The following is a 27505-nucleotide window of genomic DNA, read 5'->3' on the forward strand; positions in this document are numbered from 1 at the left end:
GCGGAGGCCGTCCCGCTCTGGGCTCGACGCGCTGACGTCAGAGGCAGCGGAGGCGCTGGGGTTGCCGGGGCAACAGGGGGCGGGGCGAAGTGAGGCCGGCCGCAGCGGCGCGGGATCGTCCCGGTCGCAGTTCCGGTCCCGGTCCCGGTCCCGGCGTTCGGCGCGATGCAGCTGCGGCATGTGCGGACGCTGCTGGCCCCGCAGGTCGGGTCGGTCGAGCCGGGCTGGGCGGGGCGGGGGGAAGCGGGCCGGGCCGGGGGGCGGTGGCGGTGGCGGTGGCGGTGGCGGTGCTGAGGCTGTGCGTGCCCCGCAGGACGGCACCGCGCGGGTGACCTGCATAGCCTGGTCGACCAGCAGCGCCCGGTTCGCCGTGTGCACCGCGGACCGGGTGGTGCTGCTGTACGACGAGCAGGGCGAGCGGCGCGACAAGTTCTCCACCAAGCCCGCCGACGCCAAGGTGAGGGCCCGGGGCCCGGCCTGCTGCCGCGGGGCCTGCTGCCGCCGGGCCTGCTGCCGCCGGGCCTGCTGCCGCGGGGCACGGCCACGGCCTGTGGGTCAGCGTGAGTGCGCTTGGGGCGGGCCAGCCTTCCCCTGTGGCTCACGCTGCCATCCTCTGTGCAGTACGGCAGGAAAAGCTACGTGGTCAAAGGCATGGCCTTCTCCCCGGACTCCACCAAAATCGCCATCGGCCAAACGGACAACATCGTCTATGTCTACAGGATTGGAGAGGAGTGGTGAGTCTGGTGGTGGAGTGTCCAGCGACCGTGAGGAGGGGGCGGCACTCCTTCCTGCCGTGCAGCCTGCGTTCCGCGCGTTGGTGCTCCCTGCATCAGTGCCCTGGCTGCCCCTCAGCCCGGTGCACACTGCCCATCGCCTGACCTGCAGCAAGTCACTCAGACGTTCCTATGGTGAGCAGCAGGTAGGATTTCCTTGAACGCAGTCCATGTGAACGTGCATGAATGTGCGCCAGCTGAGCTGCTGTGGAGCTGCAGCTGTAAAGCCCATGCTGCTGTCCCCTGTTTCATAGCTGCGGAACTGTGGCACACACCTGCCTCACCTCAGCCTCATTTGCTGGTGCGTGTTGCGCTAAAGCTGCTCAGAAAGGCAGGTCACCAGAATTTTGGAAGCTCTGAAGTTGTTAGATTTTTTAAAAATTTTCTGCCTAAAGTTGGCTTATGATAGACAACCAGTGCAGAAAACTTACATGACTTGTGTTTGACAATACTAAAACAGACTGAATACAAACAGTAGGGTAACCAGAATGGGCAGGATTACTAGCTTCCCTGATAGTCATTTTTGTCTACGTTTTTCTGCAGGGGTGACAAGAAGGTGATATGCAACAAGTTCATCCAAACGGTGAGACCCAGACTCTTGTTTAACTCCATTTTCTCCAGCATGTGTAGGATAAAGACAATTAGAAGTCTCTCTGCTCATACTCACAGGTGTACTTGGCCAAACTGTCAGTAGTGCTTGATCTCCAGAAGGTGCAGCTGGATCCTAAGATAATCTATAAATTCTGAGGCATGCATTACCCGCCAAGCTTCAGAGGCCTGGGTACAACACAGTAATTAATTGTTGAATGATCAGTGCAACCAGTTGCAAAACTTTGGGGACTACTTTAGGCATCAGTGGACAGAATGTTTTAAGGGCGTTGAAAGGGAAAAATAGGAGAGACTCTGAGCTCAACTGTTTTTCACAGGTTGGCAACTCTAAGCCCCAAGTTTCGTTATTAATCAAAATGTAAAGTGTGCAGAATTCAGCCAAGCTGCACAGTTTCTGCATGTTCAAAGACCTCGGGTTTGTAATTTCAGACAGCTTATCTCCTTGGCCTTCTTCACATTCTGCTTCTCTGGCTCTGCCTCTGTGTGTGTCAGAGCGCACTCTACTCAGTAGGTCTCTGGCAAGGATTGTCCTGAGGGTGATGTAAGTATCTGGAAAAGGCAAAGGTGTTATATGTTCCTTGCATAGAAAACCATCCGTGTGAGAAAATGCAGTGCACTGACTAGTTCTTTTACCTGCAGGAGCAAACGTCCAGCAGCTGCCCTAGGCTTTCCAGCCAGTTGGCATCACACTATGACCTCCATTTTTTCTGTGACCCCCATTTTTTCTGTGACTAGAGGAGGCCCCTGGTACGCAGCGCCCTAAAAGAGCCAGTACCAGCTAGGTACATCCTCCTGCGCCAAATCCCCAGAAGGTGTAGGTGGAACTGCTCCTGATGGAGTTGCTGGAGTTTCTGGGCCACATGTTCTCAAGCTGCTTCTGAAGAGCAGCCTCAGCCTCTCCTAAACCTTAGGGCTGGGTTGTGGCCCACCACCGCAGCTGCTCTTAGGGTGGCTTAGGAGGGCCCTCTCCCCTCTCTGAACACTCGCTCCTGGCTGCAGGAGGACTAGCTTCCTCTCCCTCTGGCTCTCCTTTGCTTCAGCACCTGGCTAACAGCCTGGTGAGAGGCTGCTTGCCTCTCACAAGCTTAGGTGCTGTGTGCAGCATGTGTACCATTTTTTGTATTTTTAATGTAGTGGTTCATTTCTCTTTTCTCTATTCTCTTATTTCCCCATGCCTTTTGTACCATTTCTATCATAATAAATCCTTTATTTTTTCTAATGCTATATGTGTGGGTTTTTACCACTGTGTTTGGTCTTCTCCTGTAATTGAATGTTGTTATTTACAAATTTTTGGTGCGTTCAGTCCATACGAGAGATCGTTTATTAAGCCCTTTCCCTCTCCTGCCATTTGCAAAACTTGTTGTACACTCATCTTATGAATACAGTGACAATATTCTGCTCTGCTGGCAAGCAAGGCATCCTGCTAGAGGGTCAGGATGAGTATGTGCAAGTTTGACTTCTTTACACAAGTAGCTGAGCACCTTACCACTTTGTGAGACTTACTTCTAAGCTACTGCTGGGCTGCTTGTGGTTGTGTTGGACTGAAAACAAGGGTCTGGCAGATAATGAGGGAAAGATACAGATGTCTGGGAAACAGGTGTAATAAAAAATGTGTCTTGGTCATTAGTTGGACGTATAAATGATGAGCAGCTTAGGTATCCAGGGACATTTTGGTATGTAGCTGTGTTTGCTGATGTGAATGGTCAGCGTTGGGGACAGAGATGAGCCAGTGAGGCTAGTGCTGGTGGCACAGTGCCAAACACCTTCCTGTTGTCTGAAATTCTTCAGTTTAAATGTGAAGCAGTTTCATTAACTGTCGTGGCCCTCTCTTACGGTTGGGTTTCATGCTCAGCTTTATTCATCCTGACACCCACCTCAGATTCTGAGAATGCCCCTGGTTTGAATTTAATGATCCGTTTTCTACCTGACCTGTTTGGAGGCATCTGGTAACCGTCTTGCTTGTAAATGAAAAAATATAAATAAAGACTATTTGATTCATCAAATGAAGATCCAATGTACAAATATTCTCATATCTATTACAGAAGCTAGCAGAGTCAATTTGTTTTTATGTTTTATATTTGTTGTTGAAAAAAAATCTTTTAAAATAGCCATGATTTTGTACATTCGACAGTAACATGTGGAAAACCCCACAGCTGATCAATAAGTAATTCTCTTAAAAGAGCTTCCATACTGGTATAACACATCTGTTATAACTTTGATGTCCTGCTTTAGCCCTTCTGAGCCTGTTACTTTACCCCAGCTCACCATTATCTAGTTCAAGCTTCAGCATGGAGGGCCTCAATCCTACTTTGAGGTCTGTCCAGATGCCCCCATCGCTCCTCTTTCTTGGTCTGAGTCGTCTCACTGTTCATGAGCTGTGTTATGTAGCAGTGGGGCAAGAAGCTTTTGAAGTAGGGTGGAGCTCTTATCTCTCTTTTTACCTCCTCCTTGGCAGAGTGCCGTGACCTGCTTATCGTGGCCAGCGGAGAATATCATTGTCTTTGGTCTTGCCGAAGGAAAGGTAGAGAAACTTGTTATTTGCCTGATTTTTTTTTTCTGTGCAGGTGCTACCAGCGCGTGCAAGCACTGGGGCTGCAGGGTAGGAGCTATTACTATGTGGCACCGGGCACTGAACAGCAACAAAGGGATTACACCACTGACTTGAGTTTTCTGGTTCTGGTTCCCAGTTAGTCCTTGGAGGTTCTACTGGGTCATTTGGTCCTTTTCCTGAGCCTTTCTAGAAACGTGGAAGTGTGATTCTAACTTTTCCACTTCTTCTCCAACCTACCAGAAAGCAATGAGCTTCCTGTTATTTCTGGTGCTGATCATGGACTAGGAAACCTCCGGGGATGTTACACTTGGGGAGATCCACATTCTGCAGACAGAAGCAACATTGATCAGATTCTCTTTCTCAGGTTCGTTTAGCAAATACAAAGAACAACAAGTCTTCCACCATTTACGGGACAGATTCCTATGTGGTCTCGCTAACTTCCAAGTGAGTATGGCATTGCTTTAGCCTATACTGCTTTGGCTCTGTCTCCTACTCTGCTATTGGCCCTGGTGTAACTGGTGGCAGCGTGGGAGGTTGCCAGAGTGTCTTTCTGCTGTCAGTTCCTTGTCCAGATAATAAAATACTGTGCTTTCCAGAAGGATTTCCTTCCTAAAACCTGATACCTGGCTATGCCACACTGGCCCATGCAGTGTGGTTGCCTCTCAAACACATTTCAGGATGCAAGTCCCCATGAGATTACTTACATATATTGATTTATTTGAATCCATGACTTTATAAAGATTAAATTGGTCAGCTACATCTAGCTAATTACTAACATTAGTCAAGTTTAAGGGCTAAAAAAAGTAAAAATATTATGCCAGATGAAACTGTGACAGGGCTATAATTAGAAAAATAACTATAAAGTGCAATTTTAAATTATTTTTATTAAGATTTCATTTTAACTACTTTAGTATTCTTTACCTAAAAAAATTTAAGGTATGTCACGGTCCTAGCAGTGGGATTTTCAGCAAATGGTGTCATTCTATTTTTTGAGTACTAAACAAATTTAAAAAAACTAAAGCTAGGCTAGGATTCTGACTTCCTACTGCTGAGAAATCCCTTGAAAGTCTTTCTGCCTTTGCCTCTGTTCCAGAGGGTTTCTATTTCCTCTCTCTCTCTTCCTTTCTTTTCACCTCATCTCCTTCCCCCACCTCTCTTCTCCCATTTGCCCTCCTCTTCCTCTCCCCCAATCCTGCCCCCCCCACCTTATTGCTAAACACAACTCATGCTGTTACTGCCATGGTATTAATGACAAATGTGGGATTGCAGTCAACAGCAGACAGATTCTGGGTTGTTACAGTGTTCATAGAATTTGTATTCTGTACTTGAATCATCATTAAGAAGTGTTCTTTCTGGGCACATTACGTTAGGCTTGTTTCCTCGTCCTTGCTCTCTTCTCCTTGCTTGTGTCAAGAAGTACCCAAGATGTTAATGCTATAGATAATGGACCTAGGCTTGGAGTCTTTGTCCAGATATATTTTCTCTAAATTGTGTTGCTTTTAGGGATTCCTGGTGTCACAGTATCCAGCTGCACTTCTGGAACAGTTCCAATGCAAGTGTTGTTTGATACACCTTGCTATAAGAAATTGTGTGCATAGTCATTACTCCACTTAAGGTTACTTAGCCTGTCTGTGTTTTAGTAATACAGAAGATTGGTTATTGTCATTTTACATGGTGAAGATACTTAACTGGTCACTGTCTACTCTCCATACTTTTGTCTGCTTTGTTTTTACAGGCACTGAAACAGGTACTAGAAATTTTTGTGTTCATCACCCAGCTTGTCTTTGGTGAAGGTTCCTTTAATGAGGAACATCAACGATGACCCTGGGACTGGCTCCTCTGGGTAGGGGTGTGAAAAAAAAGGTGCAAGTCTTATCGCAATATTGCATCATCCTGTCTGTGTTTCTTTGCAGTGTGTCGGGGAAGGGAATCCTGTCTGGCCATGCAGATGGAACCATAGTACGCTTCTTCTTTGATGATGAGGGCTCAGGTGAATCACAGGTATCAAAGATCCTTCTTCAATGAGCAAAATTCCTGTTTTCACAGCCCACTCCCCAGCTTAGGAGCTCTGGAAAGGGATCAGGCCATGGAGGGAGTGCAAGTCTGGAGAGGAGCTAGTCTGTGCTTGCTAGCATAGGTTTTATGGAGCATTGATGAAGACAGAACAGTGACTAGATACTTTGAAATACACTGAGTGCGGTGGTAAGAGGGGGCGTTACATTTTTGTGTGTGAGACATAAGGCTTTTCAGGTGTCTGGAAAGATCTGATGTTAGGGTGTGCAGGAGACTGGTGCTTGAATGGGCAGGGTTCCAGGGAATAGCTATTGTTGTCTTCTCAGTAAGCAATGTATAGTTATCCCAGTTAACCTCGAATCCCAAGTTCACACTCTGTCTGTGGACAGGATACTGTAGGCACCCAGCATTTCTCTTGAGCCTCCTGCTTCTCCCCAAAAGGAGTAGTCTGTGTGCTTCCAGCTGTGGTGAAGGGAATTCTATTCTTACTAAGATCTTTTCCCTCCAGCTGAAGCAGTTTGGGCAGGTCTGCTCTCTAGCATGGTACGCTGGAGGCCCATATATACTCTGCTGTGTTAAGAGTGCATCCCAGTCTAGTTAATGGTACTGGTCTTCTTACTGGCATCAGGAATCTTCTCTCCCAGTTAAACGCATGGAATACATGGATACATCTCTGAGGTCTGGTTTCTGCCTACCTTCCTACAGACTGGGGCAGGCAGACAAAGCAACCCCCATGAACTGGACTTTACAGAAGTGCCTCATACTGGTCTCATTGTTGTAGCTGAATACAGAGGCCAGCTGAGGTCTAGAGCCATTCACGTTTTCCGGATGTTCTTTCTTGTCTAATGTAGGGTAAGTTGGTGATGCATCCCTGTCCTCCTTATGCCCTCGCCTGGGCTTCCAACAGCATTGTGGCTGCAGGCTGCGATAAGAAGATTGTAGCTTATGGGAAGGAGGGCAATGTAATTCAAACCTTTGACTATAGCCGGGACTCGTCAGAGAAGGAGTTCACCACAGCAGCTGCCAGTCCTGGTGGCCAGTCTGTCGTCATTGGCAGCTATGATAGGTATGCTGCCTGATAGTAAAGTTGCCCTTTCATAGTGCTTGCTTCGTCAACCCCACACAGTTCTTCATATTTCTGCTGTCTCATGTATTCTCACAGGTTAAGGATTTTGAACTGGAGCCCACGCCGCAGTGCCTGGGAGGAGGGCAAACCCAAAGAAATAGCTCACCTCTACACCATCACAGCTTTAGCATGGAAGAGGGATGGTTCACGGATCTGTGCGGTTTGTATCATCAGTCAGCAGCCTTGAGCCCATGGGCCGCCCACCAGGGACAGTCTTACGCACGCTCCTGAGAGCAAAGCGATGTGATACACGGAGGGCTTATGAGAGTGGTCACCCCATCACCTAGGTGTGCGACGCAAGGTGCCTGGGCTGAGACCTTGCGCAAGGGACACTGCTGCCCGTCAGATGTGCAGTGTGCAGGGTATGAAGCTGGAAAATATCATAGGTGGTTGTGTAGTGGCTTACAGGCAGCAGCAGTCCTTTTTTCACAGAAGCATAGCTTCTCTAGTGCAGTCTCATGAGCATTCTTTCCTCTGAGCACCTGTGAGAAGCAGTATAAAAACTGATCTTACACTCTATGTTTATGTGCTATGTTCTCAGTTCAGAGTTGTCTTTCTTCTACTTTCATCCCTTGGGCCTTGATCTGCCTTTCTCTTATTAAGTTAAATAATTCTTTAAAGCTCTTTAAATTAATCTTTCTACAAATCTTTCTGTATTAAGTTGAATAACTCTTTAAAGCATTTAAATTATTCAGGAAGGTTGCTATTTACAGCTTTTCTTTAATAATTTTTGCATCTTTTTATGCTCAACAAAATCAAGAATCCTTTAAATATTTTCAGATAGAGAATTAAATGAACATGCGAACACATACGTGCAGAGAAGGGGAAGGGTCTAAGGGATAGGAGAGCAGTGAAAGGAATGGGGATGCTATAAGGAAAGGGGTAAAGGTGGAAGGATTCATCTGGAAGGGAGGAGAGTTTGGGAGGCTCAGAGAGGGAGAAGTGGGAAACTGAGAGGGATAATGGGGAAGATGAGGATGAAGGTGATTTTTAACTCCTCCTATTCCTCTGCCATGTACATGGCAGCATTTGGTAAGCTCCATTTCTCTGAGAATTTCTCAATCTTTCTGTTCTGTCAAGAAAGTCAAGATATGGCTGGTCCTCTGCATCTGGGGCTTGAGCCTTGTTCCCCAGAGCAGCTAGGACCTGTGGATTTCTGTCTCATCTCTGATCCTCTTCACGTAAGTAGGGTCTCTGGAATACCTCTCCATAACAGAATTCACTGACTCTGCAATGTGTTTGTTTCCCCAGGGCACTCTGTGTGGAGGAGTTGAGCAATTTGATTGCTGCCTTCGCAGAAGCATTTACAAAAATAAGTTTGAAATGACATATGTGGGACCAAGCCAGGTAAGAGAATATCCAATGAAGTAATGTTCCTTGATGAAAATGGGATGCTTACTAAAACTAGACATGTTTGGACTTCTTGGTGCCATCAGCTTCATTCCTGTCCATCATCTGTCTCCAGTCCTTGGCCCAATCATTCATAGAATGATAGAATCATAGAAGAGTTTGGGTTGGAAGGGACTGTTAAAGGCCATCTAGTCCAACCTCTGCAGTGAGCAGGGACATCTTCAACTAGAGCAGGTTGCTCAGAGCCCCATCCAGCCTGACGTGGGGTGTTTCCAGGGATGGGGCATCCACCACCTCTCTGGGCAACCTGGGCCAGGGCTTCACCACCCTCATTGTCAAAAATTTCTTCCTTATATCTAGCCTAAATCTACCCTCTTTTAATTTAAAACCATTACCCTTTGTCCTATCGCAACAGGCCCTGCTAAAAAGTTTGTCCCTATCTTTCTTATAAGCCTCTTTAAGTACTGAAAGACCACAATAAGGTCTCCCTGGAGCCTTCTCTGCTCCAGGCTGAACATCCCCAGCTCTCCCAGCCTGTCCTCCCAGCAGAGCTGTTCCAGCCCTCGGAGCATTGCTGGGGCCTCCTCTGGCCCCGCTCCAGCAGGTCCATGTCTCTCCTGTGCCGAGGGCTCCAGAGCTGGACGCAGCACTGCAGGGGGGTCTCCCCAGAGCGGGGCAGAGGGGCAGAATCCCCTCCCTCGCCCTGCTGGCCACGCTGCTTTGGGGGCAGCCCAGGACACGGTTGGCTTCTGGGCTCCAAGTGCACATTGCCGGCTCCTGTCCAGCTTTCATCCTCCAGTACCCCTCCCAAATCCTTGTCAGTAGGGCTGCTCTCCATCCCGTTACCCCCCAGCCTGTGCTGATACTGGGGGTTGCCCTGACCCAGGCAGCCCCAACTCGTGAGGTCCACACGGGCCTAGTTCTTGAACTTGTCCAGGTCCCTCTGGATGGCATCCTGTCCCTCAGGTGTGTCAACCCCACCACTCAGCTTGGTGTCATCTGCAACCTTGCTGAGGGTGCACTTGATCCCACTGCCTAAAACACTGATGAAGATATTAAACAGTACTCGTCCCAGAACGGACCCCAAGGGACAATACAGACCCGTGAGGGACAGATTCCTTGTAATCAGCTGAGGGAACTCTGTAAATTCTGTGCAGTAGTTAGCTTCAGCCCCAGTGAAATTATGCTTGAAACAGTTGGGAGTCATGATGTATTTTCTGAGTCCATTTACCTCATTCCCTCCTCCCTTTAAAGCAGTTACACTATCTTGAAAAATATGCACCAAAATTGTCACAGCAAATTACCAAAGTATTTTACGTACACATCTGCACCTGCAGTTTTTTCATAGCAACTTTTTGGGAAGGGCATAAGGAATATTCCAGGGGCAGCATCAGAGCGGGATGGAAACTGGCTAGGAGCAAAGACAATGGAGTTTATTTCCTTGCTTGTGAATTTGTGTGGGATACCTCCATGCCAAATGCAGGCTCCTTAAATGATCTAATTTCAGCCAACTTTACCTCTTTCAAAAGCAGGTAGTAAGGGTGAGCTAGTAGTTTAGGCACCCCTCTGTAGTCAGTGGAGAGAGCAGGACTCTGAGAGGGTGACTCATCTGCAGGGGCCTGAGCAGTCCCCCAATTCGACTAGAAACGTCTAAATGGCAGAACTGAGAACCCCACATTTCTACTACAGTTGCCATGCCATACAAAAGGAATGGTAAGGTTTCTTTAAAAAGCAGAGTGAAATTATGTGAGGGGACATCTAAATACCCAAATATCATCTGTTCCATAATCTTCCATGGGGTAAGAAGTCTGTGTCCTTGCTCTGTGCATGGAAAGAGGGCCTCATGTTGCTTTTTCCCACTTCCTCTAGGTCATTGTGAAGAACCTCTCAACAGGAACTCGAGTTGTGTTGAAATCCCAGTATGGTTATGAGATTGATGAGCTGAAGATCTTAGGGAAAGACAGATATCTGGTGGCCCATACCTCAGACACATTACTGCTGGGTGACATCGGCTCCAACAAGCTCAGTGAGGTACTGGAAAATCTATGGCATTTCCTGAGTGTCAAATGCTTAAGTTTGTAACTCAAAGGATATGTTTTCTGCATGGAAACAATACATTTATTTTCAGAGTCATAGAATAATTCAGGTTGGAAGGGACTTTGGGAGTTTTCTTATCAAACTGCCTACCCAAAGGAAGGTCAACATTAAATTCAGATGTGGTTACTCAGGGCTTTATCCTGGTTGGTCTTAAAAACCTTCAAGGATGGCAATCCCACAGTTCCTCCGGTCTCATGTTCAATGCTTTACTGTCCTCCTCGGTGAAAGCTTTTTTCCTAAGTCTTGTTGGAATCTCTGTTGTAATTTATGACCATTTCTCACCCTTTCACTGTGCATCTGCCAAAAAAAGCCTGACATCACCTTATTAGAGGTCTCTTAAGCCTTCCTGTCTCCAGGCTGAAGAAGCCCAATTGCTTCAGCCTCTTTTCACGGTGAAAGTGCTTCAGCTCCAACCATCTTGATGGCTCTGCTGAACTTGCTGTAGTTTATCAATGTCTTCCTTGTACTGAGTAGCACAAAACTGGGTGCTGTATGTACGTACATTCCAGATGTGAATGTATGAATCTTAGTGTGTTTAAATAAAAAAACCAAAAAAAACCCACAACAAAAAAGCAGTCATGACCGCAGTACCAGAGCTTATGCCAGTACCATTTCTGGTACCAAACAATTCATACAAAACTGTCCGTACCCTGAGCGTCACAGTGCACGGAGTGCTGAGCCCACGTGCCAAGCCCGGAGAACGTGGGCAGCAGGCTCGTGTCTGATAAAAGTATTAAATAAGCTTCAAGACATACTTGCTTTGTTCACACAGGTATCATGTACTTTTAATCAGGCTAATAGTATGCTAATCAGTCTAGCTGGGAGCAGGAATTCCTGACTGCAGGTTTGTGTTGGAGGGTACTGATACTGGGTAATCCAAGTGAAAATCTGGCGAGACTAAATCTCCCAGGTTTCTCTACATTATACTGCACAGAGAAGGCTTTTCTTTCAGTTGCACAGCTATACTCACTTCTTATGAATAACAGGGTTCTGAGTAGTCATAGAATCATAGAATCATTTAGGTTGGAAAAGACCTTTAAGATCGAGTCCACCGTAAACCTGCCACTGCCAAGCCCACCACTAAACCATGCCACATCTACACGGCTTTTCAATACCTCCAGGGTTGGTGACTCAACCGCTTCCCTGGGCAGCATGTTCCAGTTCTTGACAACCCTTTCAGTGAAGAAATTTTTCCTAATATCCAATCTACACCTCCCCTGGTGCAGCCTGAGGCTGTTTCCTCCCGTCCTGTTGCTTGTTACTTGGGAAAAGAGGCCAACACCCACCTTGCTACAACCTCCTTTCAGGTCCATTTACCATCTTGCTGTCTCACCGGAGTTCTGTTGAAGCAGTGACTTAAAGCTTTTGCTCAAGGAGGAAAAAGGACAGCTGCAGCCTCAGCTTTCAGTTTTCTGCCTCTCTGATCACTTGCCTGTTGTTATGACAGTAACTATTGCATTATCCAGTGCTCTTCTCAAATTCTAAATCAGCTGGTCCCCCACTGGCACTATACTGATCAGTCATGGTTAACATGGCCCCAGAAGGGTTTCAGCTACGTATAGTGTGGAGATTCTGTGGAGATTTACTGAGGCAAAGGGGCTGTTGGGGATGCTTTTTATAACAAAGTTAGTCTGGAGGAAGGTGGAGAAGTGCCTGTGAGAGAATAAGCTAGAGGGACTACACTGGTCACATAAAGGCCTCTTGTCCAGCAGGCAATAAGATACTACACAAAGAGAACAGGAGTCTGAAGCAGAGGTTAAAAATAGGAGAGGGATGTGAGGAACTTGCAAGCTGGGAATGACTGAACAACACTGTTGACAGCTGAAGTGCTGGAACATGATCCCTTGCGCGGTGTAATTCTTGCTCTCTGTTGTGGGAGTTGAGAGCTGGACAATAGACCACAATGCCTGCAACCTGGTCCCCTGCAGGAGCTGTCAGCCTGACATATGCTCATTCCATGCCATCGCATTGCAGGTAGCCTGGCAAGGATCTGGAGGGAATGAGAAGTTCTTCTTTGACAATGAAAACGTAAGTTGGATGGGTCAGGATGCTTTCCATGAATGGTGAGTAAAGCCGTGTGTGCACCGGCAGAAAAAGTGTCAACTGCACTTCTGGGATATCCTGTTTCTCAGCAGTTTCCTGGACTTACCCTCTTTGTGCAGATCCTGTCCTGCTTCCTCTCCATACTTGCCTTTTCCACAGGCAAGGTACAGAACAAACTCAGTGTGCTGACTGTCAAGTTATGCGAGTCATAGCCCTATAGGAGAGAGGAGCAATAAAAGAGCAACCTCCAGAGAGGATGTTAGAGGTACAGAATACAGCTGTCAGGGTGACAGTTTGGCTCCTCCTGCAGGACTGATAGGCCCCGGACTAAAATGCCCAACCCTGAGGGAAAGCCAGCAGTCACAACAAGAAGCCAAGGACAATTCCTTACTCTTCACATGGGTTTGAATTTAGACCTGTGTGCAGCAGGTTATTTTCTGCACACCTCACTGGTAGGTATGCATGCTTACCTGGCTTTTCTGTAAGAGTATATTCCCCTCTCACCTTCAGGTCTGCATGATCTTTAATGCTGGAGAGCTAACACTGGTGGAATATGGAAGCAATGACATTCTGGGGTCTGTCCGCACAGAGTTCATGAACCCTCATCTTGTCAGGTGAGTGTCACACCTGGCCTGCACAGGCATTTTGAGGGAGGCACCTCGGATATATACGCTCGGAAGCATCCCACTCTGTAGAACACAGCCCACATACACTGAGACCTGAGTGATCTGCTTCTGACAGTGACCAATGGTTGGGTTTAATTGCTCAGTTACACTTAATGGATGTAAAGTTTTAGAAGCACAAGAGCCCATTTTCCTTTCATATATGCTTATTGAAGCCTGACTTGGGTATTGCTGAAGAGGGACCTCCTGTGCATGTACACAGGCGTCTCTGCATCCAGCTGGTCCTAGTACAGCATTATCAGGGACTCTAGATGCCAGTAGGACCTCCTCTGTGCCTCTGAAATACCATACTCCATTTTCTGATTCGAGAGAAGGGAGGATCATGGGCTGCTCAGAGGTGGAAGCAGTGTAACTAATTTGCTATTGGGGACCCTGGTTCCAGAGGGGCAGCTTCGGGACCAAAGCCATGAATCAGAAAGGTTTGTTCTCATTTGAGGCAGCCGTAGGTGCTGTGCAAGAGTCACAGGTCAGAGAGCTGCAAGAGGCTCCATGTGCTTGGGGAAGCTGCAGGTAAATCTGGGGGGACTATGTGATTCAGTCCTGTGAATTTAGAGAGTAGTAAAGGTGATGGTCATCATTCCTTTCAAATAACAGTGTCCGTATCAATGAGAGACGACAGAGAGGCGTGGAGGAGAACAAGAGACTGGCTTATCTGATAGACATCAAGACTATAGCAACAGGTGAATGTAAACCTCCCTCCCCTGTATCCTGCCAGCCTTCCTGATTCCTTTGTAATTTCTGTGCCAGGCAGCATACCCCTGATGGCCCTCTTTGCATGCACGCTGCCTGGCAGCAGACCACCAGAGAACAGGCTTCCCTGCTTTTGGCAGGTTGGCTGCTTGGTGTGGACACAGCTGTGAGGTGGCTGTGACTGTGTCCTGGACCTGAGATTCTGTGCAGTTCAGCGTGATGATATTGCTTCCTGCACTGCCTGGATCTGTGCGTGCTCACAGAAGGGCGGAGAACAACGGCTATTGCTGTTGATAAGACATCAAGCTAAAATGTCACTGCAGTCTGCCTTTCACATCACAGCGTGTTTGCCAGCGGGTCCTGCCCTAATGAGGTCCCAGGCACCTGATTCCCACGGGAGAGCATTGAATGTTCGGCACTTTGTGGCACATTAGGTACTTAACGCCGTTTGCTTTCTTCCCTTCCCCAGTGGACCTTGTTGGTGGCTACAACACTGGCACTATCAGCCATGACAGCAAGATTGATTGGCTGGAGTTGAACGAAACAGGCCACAAACTACTTTTCAGGGACAAGAAGATGAGGGTGAGGCAGGCATATGTGGGGGAGGGTGGCAAGATGGCATGCCTGGGCAGAGGTAAAGACAGATACGTCTGAATGGAGGGAGGGAGGTGAGAGACACATCTGAAGTGCTCCTGATTTTTGCCAACTCCTTTGAGGAAGATAGGCCATGTTCAGATTGCATGAGCTGGCAGCATTGCATGTTTGGTCTTGAATTGTAGCTAATTCTGAAGTTAGTTACTAGACATCTTGCTCCATCTCATCACACCTGAAAATGAAGATCATAGACTCTTCTGCCGTGAGATGGAGGCAAGCAGGTTAATCTCAAGATGAGGACCCTAATGTTGCACTTAAACACATAAATTAAAAAAAAGGTGTTCTCTGCAACAGCGTGGCTTATGTTTGTAAGATGAACAGTCTAATTCTCTAAAACGGCGTAGTCACAACCAGATAGCTTGTTTGGTATGGCCCGTGGCTTGTGCTGATTCCCAGACCATGACTGAATGTTGTCTGGAAGAGTACTAGTAAGCCCAGGACAAAACTATGCCCAAAATCATGGTAATGGTTTCACGCTACCGATTATGATGTGCAGGTACTCGCCTCATGTACTAGCCAGGTTCAGTTTAACTGGACAGATACAGCTGAAGAAGCTCACTGTAGCAGGCCAGAAGATGTATTTATCAATCGTATTACAGTTCCACTCAGTTCATTATCAAGCCTTCTTCACTGTTATGAATGTAAGGCTAAGTGACTGCTTCATTTGCTCCTCTTGTCACAAAAGTGTCCTGAGAAGAGAACGTGAGCCTCTTGACAATGGTGTAATTCACATCTAGAATTTCTATGCAGGCATTCCAGATGCTGTGGCAGACCCCAGCTATAGCACTGCAGCTCATCACAGGATGGTTTGAATTGCTCCAGAGTTCCAATCCCACTGGGGGCTGTTAGTCTGCAGTAGAATATTTCCACGTTGGCTGTACCTCCTACTCCAAGGATGAGTGAAGTAGTATATTCATGCATGAATATGTGTTGAAATCCCTGAGAACTTTCTCAGCCTCATCTCAGAAGAAACTCTAAATTCACCCTGCACGTTTCAGACAGGAACCCCAGGCTTCTTCACTGAGCTGTTCCTCCTTCATCATTTTTGGAACTTGACCTCTAAGATTGCATCATAGATTGTAGGGGGTGCAAAGATATCTTCTTGCTTGGAAGTGGCAGGTGTCCAATGAATTACCTGTCTGCTGAGTTAGTCACTCACACACAGGCTGATTCATTGCTGCCAAGCTTATCAGCTCGAAACCAGAGCACTCAACTTTGTAGCCAGAGATTGCAGTCTACACATCTGCTGTCTCACAAACTTCACCACAGACTTCTCTCACAAGAGTGTGCTGGTGGTAGGCTTTCTTGCACAATGACTGTAGTTCTGGTTCAGGGCCATCACAGAACCAAGGCTCCTACAAGTACTTTGCGATTCCAGAGAAAGAGAAGGAGCAGCCCAATGTGGATTTGCACAAAATGTAATGCCTGCACCAGCATTGTAGTGCCTCTCTAATCAAGACCCTCTTAACTCTCAGAAGGAGGATTGTTCCATGTCTACAGCTCTTTAGGACACTACTTTCACATATCCATAAAAGTATCAGTCAAGAAAGACTTGTGCTGCAAAGAAGACTGAATCGCTGCCAGTAGCAAGGGCTTCTGTTGGGGCTCTGCCGCACTGATATTCTTCAGAAAGATACTAATAGTGACTGCAGCCAGCACCAGATGAAACAAGCTTCTATTTGGAAGTGATATGTACATTTCCACAAGACTGTGTATGTCCCATCATGTGAGAAGAGAGAACTTTCTCAGCAACATGTATTTTTATATCTATTTCTGCAGTCTTGTTCAGTTTATATTTGGGTCCTCTAATTCACTGTCTCAACAAGAGGCAGTGGCATCATTAAGATTGCTGTTGCCTCTTCTGGCTCCTTTTCAGGCCTCTCAAGGGGCTCCATAACCAGCCCCTTCGTTAAATACCACCACCAGCCTGAATCAGACAATACCATGACTCTCCTAAGCTATGTCTGTGCGTATTTCTCCGACCAGTTTGGTACATAGTGAAACAAGGACTTTCTTCTTCTCTTTTGACTGATATGTCATGAGACTAGCACAATGCTCTTTTCTTTTTCTCATCTTTGCTAGGTGAGGGCAATTATGGCAAGGAGCAGAGACAGCCTAGGACTTTTAAGTTACAAGGCATCATACATCTTTGTTATGCCACGTGTCAGGTTACACCTTCCAAATTGTCAGGTTTGTTTCAGGGAAGTGTATTCTACAAACAAACACCCTCTCACCTTATTGGCAACAGTTTGTGCAATAGGACTTTACCTAGGATGGACAGTTCAGCCCTTAACTGCAGAGTAAGTCCTGATCCCCCAGTTTATTTGCATGAAGGACTTGAAAGACCATTCAGCTGTTCCAGCTCCACAACTGAGAGGGGACTGAAGTATCACAAGGCATTTTCTGGTTTATATACTTCTGTGCATAGCAATAAGGAAGGCAGGATCTGAGCATGCTGCTTAAAATACTGCAAGGGTTAAAAAAGGTCTTAAGTCTTGGATAGTAATGTGTGTAAATAACAGTGTGGAATTTTGGGCTATGTATCTTGGAAAAAGACTGATTCCTGGTTGGTAATATCTGTTTACAAGATGCTTGCTCAGATGTTCCCACCGCATTCATGTGAGCTAGCAGCCCAGCCATGAGCCCAGCTGAGCCTTTCTCTCCTCTTCCCTCCTCTAGTTGCAGCTCTATGACATTGAAAGCAGCACCAAGACTACCATTTTGAACTATTGCTCCTATGTGCAGTGGGTCCCAGGCAGTGATGTGGTGGTGGCTCAGAACAGAAACAGCCTCTGCATTTGGTATAACATTGATGCTCCAGAGCGAGTCACCATGTTTCCTCTGAAGGTAAAACTCTGGAGACTTTGATTACCTCCAGCAGTTTCTGTTACTTCTTGCTCACATGTGTGGGAATAGTTAGGGTAGTATTGCAGAAGGGAGACAGAAGGGAACTGCTGGTTTCTCCTGGACAAAATACAAGCTCATCCTGTCAACTTTGTGGCAGGCATTTCTGGCAGAACATGGAGAGGGTTAATACAGCAAGGAGCTGCTCAGTGGCTTTTTCCTTACCTCTGGTGAGATAAGGACGATGTCTGCTCAGTGTGAGCTCAATTCAGCAGAACTTTAGTCAGCAGAGCTGTCACAGTGCTGTCCTTACATCCCTGCTACCCCACATACCTCAGGAGAACATGAGAGTGTTGATAGCTGGTACTCTTTCCAGGGGGATATTGTAGACTTGGAACGGAATGATGGAAAGACTGAAGTGATAGTATCTGAAGGGGTGAACACTGTGTCCTACACCCTGGATGAAGGCCTCATAGAGTTTGGAACTGCTGTTGATGATGGGGATTATCACAGGTAAGTGCAGATACACCACATGGTGATGGCAGGTAGCCCACTTCACATAACAGGCATCTGAGAGTCAGTGATCCATGAACTACAGCAGCACAGCTTTCCATACAGAGGTGAAGTTTAGGCTCTGATTATAATGTTGGTGCCAGGTCTGGCTATAATGCGCAGCAGAGTCCTTCAGGAGTGAATATTCAGCTTTTTCATCCTTATAGCTCTGTGGTTTCAGATGCTGTGGCATGAGAGACTGGCCAGTCTGGTCCCATTGATGCTGACAGAAATTCCCTGAAGGTAGTTTTCACTTAACTGCAGTGAATAAGTGTGTCTTCTGTAGCTGCCAGATGTGAAGTGGTACTCAAGTGCTTTTGCTGTTGCCCCTCCAGGGATGGTGACAATGTCATGGAAGCATTCAGGAGTTGTAGCAGAGTGAAAACTGACTGCTTGAAGCAGCCGTGATAGCCACCTGGGCATGGCTGACATTGTTATAGGGCTTTAAAATTGACTAGCGAAGAAAATTTCACATGTTCATAGCACTGATACCATCTGAGAGACTTCTTTGCACCAGGGACTTACTTCAGACACAACACTTTGGACTTGCCCCACACTGCTACAGCCTTCTGGTAGTCATATGCCTCTAAGTACCTTAACGCTCAGACAGGGATCACCTAGATCACTGATTTTTTCCCTGATGTGTCAGGCCCTGTGTTATACAATCCTCTTCAGAACTGGTCACACACAGCTTGCTTTGTTTTCAGTGCAGCTCTTGTTAGGAAGCTCCTGTCTCAGCCTAGGATTTTCCTCAGAGACCTCTTCTATTCTGTTACTGAAAGTCTGCAAATCTCTCTGTCTCAAGGGCTACTGCATTTTTGGAGACACTGGAAATGTCCACAGAGACGGAAGCCATGTGGAAGACCCTAAGCAGACTGGCTTTGGAAGCTAGACAGCTGCACATTGCTGAGAGGTACGGGAAGAAGCTATAACATCTTTTTGGCTTCAACGCTCTCTTTGCTGAAACCCTCACAGAAACCAGGATCTAACTAAAGATGTGACTCTTTGCGTCACCTGGAAGATTCACTGCATTGGAGAATTAAGTGTTCTCTATTTCAGGCAGTGAATTTGCCCTTTCATCCTAGACAGTAATGCTAGAACTGGGGACAGGAAGACATCACTCCGTAGCACACATTTTTGCTGGTGGCAACCCGAAGTAGTGTATAGCAAGGCTTCAAGGAGCTGACAGACATGGACAAGCATCTCTGAAGCAGGGGGAAGTGAAGCATGAGCACTGGTCACGTCCATGGCTTCTCCCATGGAGCAGGGCTAGAGAGCACATCTGAACATGGGTCTTAGCAAAGTCCTTCTCTTCAAGCAGGGCTACTCTGCCTCTCTATCTTGCAGAGCTGGGTCTGCTGCCCAGGTTCTGATTTTCTCTTGGTGGACCAAAAGTGGGCAACAAAACCCAGTTATTGACTAACTGCTTTGCTCTTTCCAGGTGCTTTGCAGCTCTGGGCAACATGGCAAAGGCTCGATTTCTGCATGAAACCAATACCATTGCTGAGCATGCAGCTCAAGAGCACGTGAGTCAAACTTCTTCTGTTGTGTGTTGAGCTGCTTTCCTATAAACACTTGCATACACATTATCTTCTGTGTCCATGCTCACCAGTATCCTGCTACAGACCAGGACCTAGTCATGTAGAAACTGCTGGTGTAATCCTTCATCCACACATGCCAGGTCCCTCTTCTGGCTAGCCATTTCATATTGCCCCTGTCTTGTCACTTCTGTGATTCTCATCTGTCTTCTTCAGTTTCTGTAATGACACAGACCTCACCTGCAGTCACCTCCCTTGTACCATTCCAGAGCCTGTTCTTTCACTCAACAAACTGACTGAGCTAACTGATGTTGTCTGCAGGGTGGGGATGGTACAGACCATTATCTGGTGCGTGCCCGCTTGGCCATGCTAGACAAGAACTACAAGCTGGCAGAGATGATCTTCCTGGAACAAGTGAGTTAAGGAGCAAGGAGCAGAAAAGGTGTTAATTATTTCTGAGCAGGGAGGTTTGTGTCTGGTGTGAAAGAAAGAAAGAGGTTGCTTATTGCTGAGAGAAGAGTTTTTGCCCTGAAATAGAAGAAGGCATTTCTTGTTCCAAGGTGTAGGATTGCCCTGAGGTGCATGAAGAGGGTGAGGGCAGAAGTATATCCATGTAAAAGGGAGGGTACACTTTTTCAAGTGTCTTCTGCACATCTAGTCTTGGTCACTGTGAGAGCTTAATGGCAATGTGTCTGCTAAATTGAGCTTTCAGGTTGACACTTTGCTGTCTTACACAGAACGCCACAGAGGAGGCCATGGACATGTACCAGGAGCTGCACATGTGGGATGAATGCATTGTGGTTGCCGAGGCCAAGGTACAGAATAGAGCTGCACGGGACTGTGGCCTGGGCTCACTTGATAAGTCTTCTGGTTGGGAGTCCACTCAAGGTGTGGGTTCTCTTCACCTGCCCTATCAGGACCTCACTTCTGCTTGGAGGGGCTCCAAGCAGAAGGGAAGGTTGCACTGATGTAAGTACAGACCGGGGTGAACAGTGAGGGAGAAAAACTACTAAAATTGGTTTAGGAGTATCTAGGGCTTTGGAGAGAATGGATGATGGAGTGGTACACAGGGCTGGCATTGTGGTTTCTGCCAATTGCAGTTGCTTAGTTTAACTGGGCAGCAAGGAGTATGGTGCCATGAACTAGCTGTTCAGAGCCTGCAGGCTGAGCAGGACAGCATCTTAACTGGCCCAGGTCAACCAATGCTGCATTTCTCAACAGGGACACCCAATGCTGGATAAGTTGCGTCGGGGTTACTACCAGTGGCTGCTGGATACCCAGCAGGAAGAGAAGGCTGGGGAGGTCCAAGAGGGACAGGGCGACTACCTGGCAGCCATCAGCTTATACCTGCGGGCAGGGCTGCCAGCCAAAGCAGCACGGCTGGCCATGAGCAGGGATGAGCTCCTGACCAATGGGGATGTCATCAACAGGGTCTCCACGGCACTGATCAGAGGGGAGCTGTATGAACAGGTGAGTGGACCCCCCCATTGGCTTTCTTCTTAGTGGCATCAAAGCTCTTACCCTGTCTTCTGCATCTCTGAGATACAGGGCGTCTGAGCTAGAAAGCAGCAGATGTAATTTTGCGTTAATAAATTTGCAGTTAACATTTGGGAGGAAATCCTAATTGTGTCCATTATACATGAGCGTAGTGTAGAATTGCTGTCAGGAAAAAGATCGCAATTCATTGGTGACATGTCTCTGAAACAGCAGCTGAGTGTTCAGTAATAGTCGAGGAGGCCCTTGTGAATACAGGAACCAAAAGGAAGAGTTGTGAGTCAAACAGAAAATGTGATATCACTGTGAAAATCACAGAATCACAGAACCATTAAGGTTGGAAAGGACCTTCGAGATCATCAAGTCCAACCGTTAACCCAACACCACCATGCCCTCTAAACCATGTCCCGAAGCGCCACATCCACACGCTTTTTGAACACTTCCAGTCATGGTGACTCCACCGCCTCCCTGGGCAGCCTGTTCCAATGCTTGACCACTCTCTCAGTAAAGAAATTTTTCCTAATATCCAATCTAAACCTCCCCTGGCACAACTTGAGGGCATTTCCTCTCATTCTATCGCTCGTTACTTGGGAGAAGAGACCAACCCCCACCTCACCACAACCCCCTTTCAGGCAGCTGGAGAGAGCGATGAGAGCTCCCCTCAGCCTCCTCTTCTCCAGACTGAACACCCCCAGTTCCCTCAGCCACTCCTCATCAGACTTGTGCTCCAGACCACTCACCAGCTTTGTTGCTCTTCTCTGGACATGCTCCAGCACCTCAACGTCCTTCTTGTAGTGAGTGCTTCCTCATAGTAGACTAAAAAATGATGATACAGCTTTCACATAAATATAGTCTAAATGGAAAATCTAAGGAAGAAAAATGAAGGAGGTTGTGAAGACAATCTGTAGAACCATGAATATCATAGAGAGGGAAGTGATTATTCTCTGTGTCTAAAAACACAAAAAATTGGTAACTAATTAGGTGACAGTTTTAAAACAAAAGGTGTTTTTCATACAGCACCTAATCATGTTAATGTAAGAAAGCAGTGCCGAGTCTGACCAGTGTACAGCTTGGTATCCTGGCCAACAGTGGCCTCTTGCAGATGTTTAAGAAAGGAATATAAAGAACAGGGCAGGCAAATGTAAGGTGATCCTTCGGCTAGTGTACATTCATGGTTTCCAGCAGTTCGCAAACTATAGTACATCTGAACAGTTTTATTTTATGCTTAAGAGCTCTTGGATAGATTTTACTTCTATGAGCTTGTCAAATTACTGTTTGAGCCATCTGTACTTTTTGATTTACAATATTGGCTATGAGTTATCCAGTTTAGTTATGTATCGTGTGGAAAAAAAAACACTGCTTTTTGCTGGCCTATTTTATGTGCCCTGTTTAAATTACATTTCTCCAGTCTCATTTTACCTTCAGCATTTTCTGACAATTTCATTTTTACCCAAGAGAATTTTGTGATTTTCTAAACCCATCACCTTTTCTTAAGCCTTCAGTTGAAAGTGTAACTGTGGAACTTATTGCTGCCAGTTGTTTTGTTACCAAAAAGTATAAAAGTGTCCAAAAGTGATTAGACAAACCACAGAGGCAGAGTCTGTCAAAAGCCATTAAATATGACGATGTGAGGGCATCATGACACAAACTCAGGGAGCTTCTACTATGCAGATTGTCAGAGACAGATAGATATAATGAAGGAAAGGCTGGTGTATACTTGCTCTGTTCTTGCAATCTTTCCCTAGACGTGTGCTTTCGCCACTGTTCAACTACTGAAGGGAATAAGTCTTTGGTCTGCTGGGATAGCCTTTCTTATATTACATTCTACGTTCTACAAGCTTTGAGCATCATCCCACCCCGTTGGCCACCACCCTTTACCTACATGGTAAAAACCTGCTGCTGCAGGAGGGTGAGCTTCCCCCGTCGCTGCTGATGCCCGGGGCTCCTGTATAGGCATGGCCATAGCAGAGCTTCTAGGGGCTGTGGTCACAGAAAAGGCTGTTGCTGCACCAGTTGCTGTGCAGAGAAGGGAGGTTGTCTCAGACACTCTTATCTTGTTAGAAGATGGTGCCCCAGAAAAACACTTGGGGTATGTCGATTGGCAGAGAGGACAATCGTCTCAGCACATGCAGTCTTCCCTAGACGTTCCCTTTGTCCCCATGCTCTTGGTTAGTGCGGAAGGCATAACTGATGTAGAAGTCTGTGTGGTAGGACTGACAGGCTCTGGACATGGGACTGGTAAGATTCGTGATGGTGTGGGGAAACAGTGGCTCTGGAAACAGGCAGCTTGTTTTTGTTGTTAGGCTGGAGACTTGTTTGAGAAGGTTGGGAACCCACAGAAGGCTCTGGAGTGCTATTGCAAGGGCAGTACTTTCCTGAAAGGTACTGTGCTTAATATGTTCCTCCCCCCATCCATCCCCAGCAGGAGCCTGGGTGCTCTGGCCTGGTGGCAACATGAACTATTGCCCTGGAGCCTGGAGATGCCTAGATGCTCTGAAGCTTCCATGTATTCACCTCATTCAATGTATGTATTTTCACATAGTTGTACCTGCACACACAGTCCCAGAAGAGCATCCTGTTCCCAAAGCCTTGCTCATGCTGATTGCACCAGCATGGATTTGGTCCAGCTCTCCACAGGGTCCAGATTGCTGGGTAGCCCGTTGGAGCTGGAGTCGATTAGACAGTCACCATTCCCCTCCCGCTGCACCCCATCCAAGGCCCATGTTCGCCTCAGAGGTCTGCTGCCTTGCTGAGTTCAGTGTGACAGCTCTGTCCCCTCTCATGTCCCCTTACAGCAGTGGAGCTGGCGCGCCTGGCATTTCCTGCAGAAGTTGTGAAGCTGGAGGAGGCCTGGGGAGACCATCTGGTGCAGCAGAAACAGCTGGATGCTGCTATTAACCATTATATTGAAGCCAGGTGAGGGCAAGCGATGGCTATATAACCAGCAGCAGTATAACCTGGCAAGTGATGAAGTTGGTATGGTTGCTTAAATCAGCAGAGGGTTTTGCCTGAGTAAGCCCCCTTGACCTCGCTTTGCCAGTGCCGGTGGCATGTGCAGTGTCTGCTGGCCCCAACCACGGAGGCCTTCCTGCGTCTCTCCCAGGGTGTTTCAGCCCTGATTACTGTTCCCTGCTGTCCTAGTTCTTTGTTCTTTCCCCTTAGCTTTGCCAATTATTCACATCCTTTTTGCTGCTTTAACCCAGGAAGAAGAATCAAGCAGCAGACCACTTTGTTCTCCCTGGCTTAGCTCAGCTGGGGGAGATGGCTGCTGGCTGACTGTAAGGAGCAATGTTTTTGACGCTAGGTGCTCGATTAAGGCCATTGAGGCAGCCTTGGGAGCCCGGCAGTGGAAGAAGGCCATCTACATTTTGGACTTGCAGGACAAACAGACAGCAGCCAAATACTATCTCAAGATTGCCCAGCACTATGCATCTTTACAGGAGTATCAGGTGAGGCCACAGAGCATCATCACTGCTGCTCTATGTGTCCCTTGAGACTGCAGAGTATGGTCATTTCCCTACAGGTTGCGGAGGAGCTGTACATCAAAGGAGACCAGACCAAGGATGCCATTGACATGTACACACAAGCTGGGCTCTGGGAACAGGCTCACAAGGTACAGTCAGAAGCCAAAGCTTCTGGGAACCTCACCCTGCTTGGTGAAATGCCTTTCATCAGGAGGTGGTGGTGCCTTATGCGCCAACACGCGATCAACATGCACTTTTCCCAAAGGATGCATAGAGGGGCATCCAGTAGTCAGCAAGAAGTCAGTCCCTGGTGTTCACATCCTGCCTGTGCCCAGCACCTGTAACACAAATAACATTCTCCAAGGGCGTTGGTCCTGTGTTCTTTGATCACAGTGACAAATGACTACCCATTCTCTGCAGAGCATATAGCATGTATACCTGTTTGTAATGGGAAGGCGATTGGTTTTCCCCTTCTCCTTCACTACCGTGTATCAAGAAATTGCTGTGCAGTGTGCTGTAGTTTCTCCCCTGTGTGTTCCTTTTGGCAGCTGGCAATCAAGTGCATGAGTCAGGAAGATGTGTCTGTGCTCTATATAACCCAGGCCCAAGAGATGGAGAAGCAGGGCAAGTACAAAGAAGCAGAGAGGTGAGCATCTTCCTTGGTACTCGTCCAAGAGTGAGCCCTGAAAAAATACCTGTAGTGAGGACGAGCCCTTTCCTGAGGTGGGAGTAGAGTTTAGGACTAGGTTTTGGAAAGGTCACATGTATTCTGTCCACACCTGGAGACCTAGAGCTGGTATTTCAGAGTTCGTAGGAAGAGATGTCACTGACTGTTAACGTGTCTTTGCCCGCCAGGACAGAAAGGAGGTCCAGGTGGGGTGCAGCTGTCTCATGTGGCAGAGGAAGTATGGCAAGGCTTTTGCCCACTGCAGAGTGCTACATCTGATCTGTCATGGTCAGCTGAGGATAAGATATGGACAGTGGAGTGTTTCCCATCCAGGTTACTAATGTCAGTTCTAGATTAGTAACAACACAATAAGGCTAGTAGGTATAGAAACAAACACAGCTGTGTATCTGATGCCACAGTACCTGATCTCAAGGATGCCCAGTACATGAAAGGGCACATTACAGCTGGTGAGGTCACATTTGGGTTAATCCTTTTGCTGGCCTATATGAGTAAGTTTAGCTGACATTGTCATGTTACCATCCCAACAGGACGGACAGCCTTAGGTTGGAGGCCAAGATGAGAACAGGTCACAGAAGCCCAGAGGCTCCAGGCTCCCTCCAAGTCAGAACTCAGGTTGATAAGTGAGGATGGAGGGAATAACTTTGCCCAACTGCAGCTGATAGTGGCATAACAGAAGGGCTCTGTCTAAGCAGTGTTCAGCCTTGCATCCCAAAACAATTATGCTGCACACCAGTCATGCCTTTTGCCATTGTGCCCAGGACCTGGTTCCAGCTGGGCAGGATGCAGAGCGACTGCAGGGACTGGTCATGTCCTCGGCTGAGCCATTTGGATGTGCTTGTGTTCCCAGGCTGTATATCACTGTGAATGAACCTGATTTGGCCATCACCATGTACAAGAAGTGTAAGATGTATGATGAGATGGTTTGCCTAGTGGCCAAGTACCACAAGGACTTACTCAGTGATACCCACCTGCACCTGGGCAAGGTGAGTGCATCTCATGGCAGGAATCAACTAGGCCAAGCAGGGACAAGAGTGTCACTAACTCGTTGCTTCTAATTGCAGGAGCTGGAGACAGAGGGACGCTTACAGGAGGCTGAGTACCACTACTTAGAAGCTAAGGACTGGAAGGCCACAGTAAACATGTACAGAGTGAATGACATGTGGGAAGAAGCTTACAGGGTAATAATCACCTCACAGCTATCCCGCTGTGCGGGGTTCAGGCTCTGACTGCAGGATCCTGATAGGAACTGCTCTGTCTCTATTCACTGCAAACTTTGAAGACTTGGCATACACTACCTAGCTTCAGCATGTGGCACAGCACTGGAGGCCCTTGTGCCTGCTGCTCTGCAGCATTGCACCCCAAAAGCAGGGCTTGACCCTTAGCCGCTCTGCAGCACTGCCTTCTTGCAGGCACTGCTCTGCGCCTAACCACTGTGCCACACTGTACCCCAGAGGTATTTCTCTGCCCATAGCCACTCTGTAGCAGCCCCCCACCCCAGCACTGCTCCCGTCTAGTGTGGACACAGATTGCCAGAAGTCACTTCTGCTGGCCTAACAGTAGTATGGGCCATGCTGAAGAGGCAGCAGCCTCTTCTCTGCTCTGCCATATAAGCCTTTGTCTCACTCTCCCCAGTCCAGTGGTGGCTGCAGAAGGGTTCCTCAGGAGAGAACAGTTGGTTTTGGTGCTCCTTCATGACGACAGGCATCATATGAGAGTGGAGTCCTGGCTCAGCCTGCTGAAGACGAAATGGATGCATTGGGCTCCTCTGCTTTCTTTGCTTTGGATAGGTGGCCAAGGCACATGGGGGAGCAAACTCCTATAAGCACGTGGCCTATATGTGGGCAAAGAGCCTGGGTGGAGAGGCAGCTGTGAAACTCCTCAGTAAATTCGGACTTCTGGAGATGGCCATTGACCATGCAGCAGACAGCGGGTAAGCAGGTCCATCAGCCCAGCACTTCTCTCCCATCTGCCTGACGTGAGAAAAAAAGGGGTGGCCCAAGATAGCTGCACATGATAGCAGCAGGTCCAGGATATGGCATGTCTTCCCACCCCACCCGTACTTCTTCACACAGGTGTTCTGCTGCTTTGCCACATCCCGCTTTCAGTTCACCTGTTAGCCTCTCAAACGCCAAGTCAGAGCTGGGCAGGCAAAAGCAGTTTGCCCTTTAGCCTCAGCAGGGGGGCCCTGAGAGAGCCTCTGAACACAGGAGGAGGTATTCCTCATGTCACCATAAGTAACTGCCCACCAGAAGAGTTTTGGCCCCACTCTGCGCCTGCCCAGACATCCGACTGCACGGCCATTCACTGCTGCAGTCCCCCGGCTCTCGCACATCACT

At 47.6% G+C, this 27505-nt stretch overlaps 1 protein-coding gene across 1 annotated transcript in view; it reads left to right on the plus strand.

The window, feature by feature from the left end:
• Nucleotides 1-165: 165 nt before the first annotated feature.
• Nucleotides 166-27505, plus strand: part of IFT172 (intraflagellar transport 172) — a gene marked incomplete at both ends in the record, with an annotated part of 40308 nt that continues 12968 nt past the window's right edge. The window contains 30 exons of the mRNA XM_081998321.1: nucleotides 166-204; nucleotides 314-457; nucleotides 622-734; nucleotides 1317-1356; nucleotides 3838-3903; nucleotides 4298-4377; nucleotides 5847-5934; nucleotides 6798-7012; nucleotides 7109-7232; nucleotides 8324-8419; nucleotides 10292-10453; nucleotides 12494-12547; nucleotides 13073-13176; nucleotides 13840-13925; nucleotides 14405-14517; nucleotides 17269-17436; nucleotides 17810-17946; nucleotides 18791-18898; nucleotides 19427-19511; nucleotides 19845-19937; nucleotides 20261-20338; nucleotides 20745-20993; nucleotides 23321-23399; nucleotides 23813-23933; nucleotides 24322-24466; nucleotides 24541-24630; nucleotides 25030-25127; nucleotides 26017-26152; nucleotides 26231-26347; nucleotides 26957-27099. Of these exons, the coding sequence (XP_081854447.1) occupies nucleotides 166-204; nucleotides 314-457; nucleotides 622-734; nucleotides 1317-1356; nucleotides 3838-3903; nucleotides 4298-4377; nucleotides 5847-5934; nucleotides 6798-7012; nucleotides 7109-7232; nucleotides 8324-8419; nucleotides 10292-10453; nucleotides 12494-12547; nucleotides 13073-13176; nucleotides 13840-13925; nucleotides 14405-14517; nucleotides 17269-17436; nucleotides 17810-17946; nucleotides 18791-18898; nucleotides 19427-19511; nucleotides 19845-19937; nucleotides 20261-20338; nucleotides 20745-20993; nucleotides 23321-23399; nucleotides 23813-23933; nucleotides 24322-24466; nucleotides 24541-24630; nucleotides 25030-25127; nucleotides 26017-26152; nucleotides 26231-26347; nucleotides 26957-27099 (3371 nt within the window). The remainder of the gene's footprint in view (nucleotides 205-313; nucleotides 458-621; nucleotides 735-1316; nucleotides 1357-3837; nucleotides 3904-4297; nucleotides 4378-5846; nucleotides 5935-6797; nucleotides 7013-7108; nucleotides 7233-8323; nucleotides 8420-10291; nucleotides 10454-12493; nucleotides 12548-13072; nucleotides 13177-13839; nucleotides 13926-14404; nucleotides 14518-17268; nucleotides 17437-17809; nucleotides 17947-18790; nucleotides 18899-19426; nucleotides 19512-19844; nucleotides 19938-20260; nucleotides 20339-20744; nucleotides 20994-23320; nucleotides 23400-23812; nucleotides 23934-24321; nucleotides 24467-24540; nucleotides 24631-25029; nucleotides 25128-26016; nucleotides 26153-26230; nucleotides 26348-26956; nucleotides 27100-27505) is intronic.

The sequence above is a fragment of the Phaethon aethereus genome (assembly GCF_964289735.1).
Source record: "Phaethon aethereus genome assembly, chromosome: 3".
Lineage (NCBI taxonomy): Eukaryota > Metazoa > Chordata > Aves > Phaethontiformes > Phaethontidae > Phaethon > Phaethon aethereus.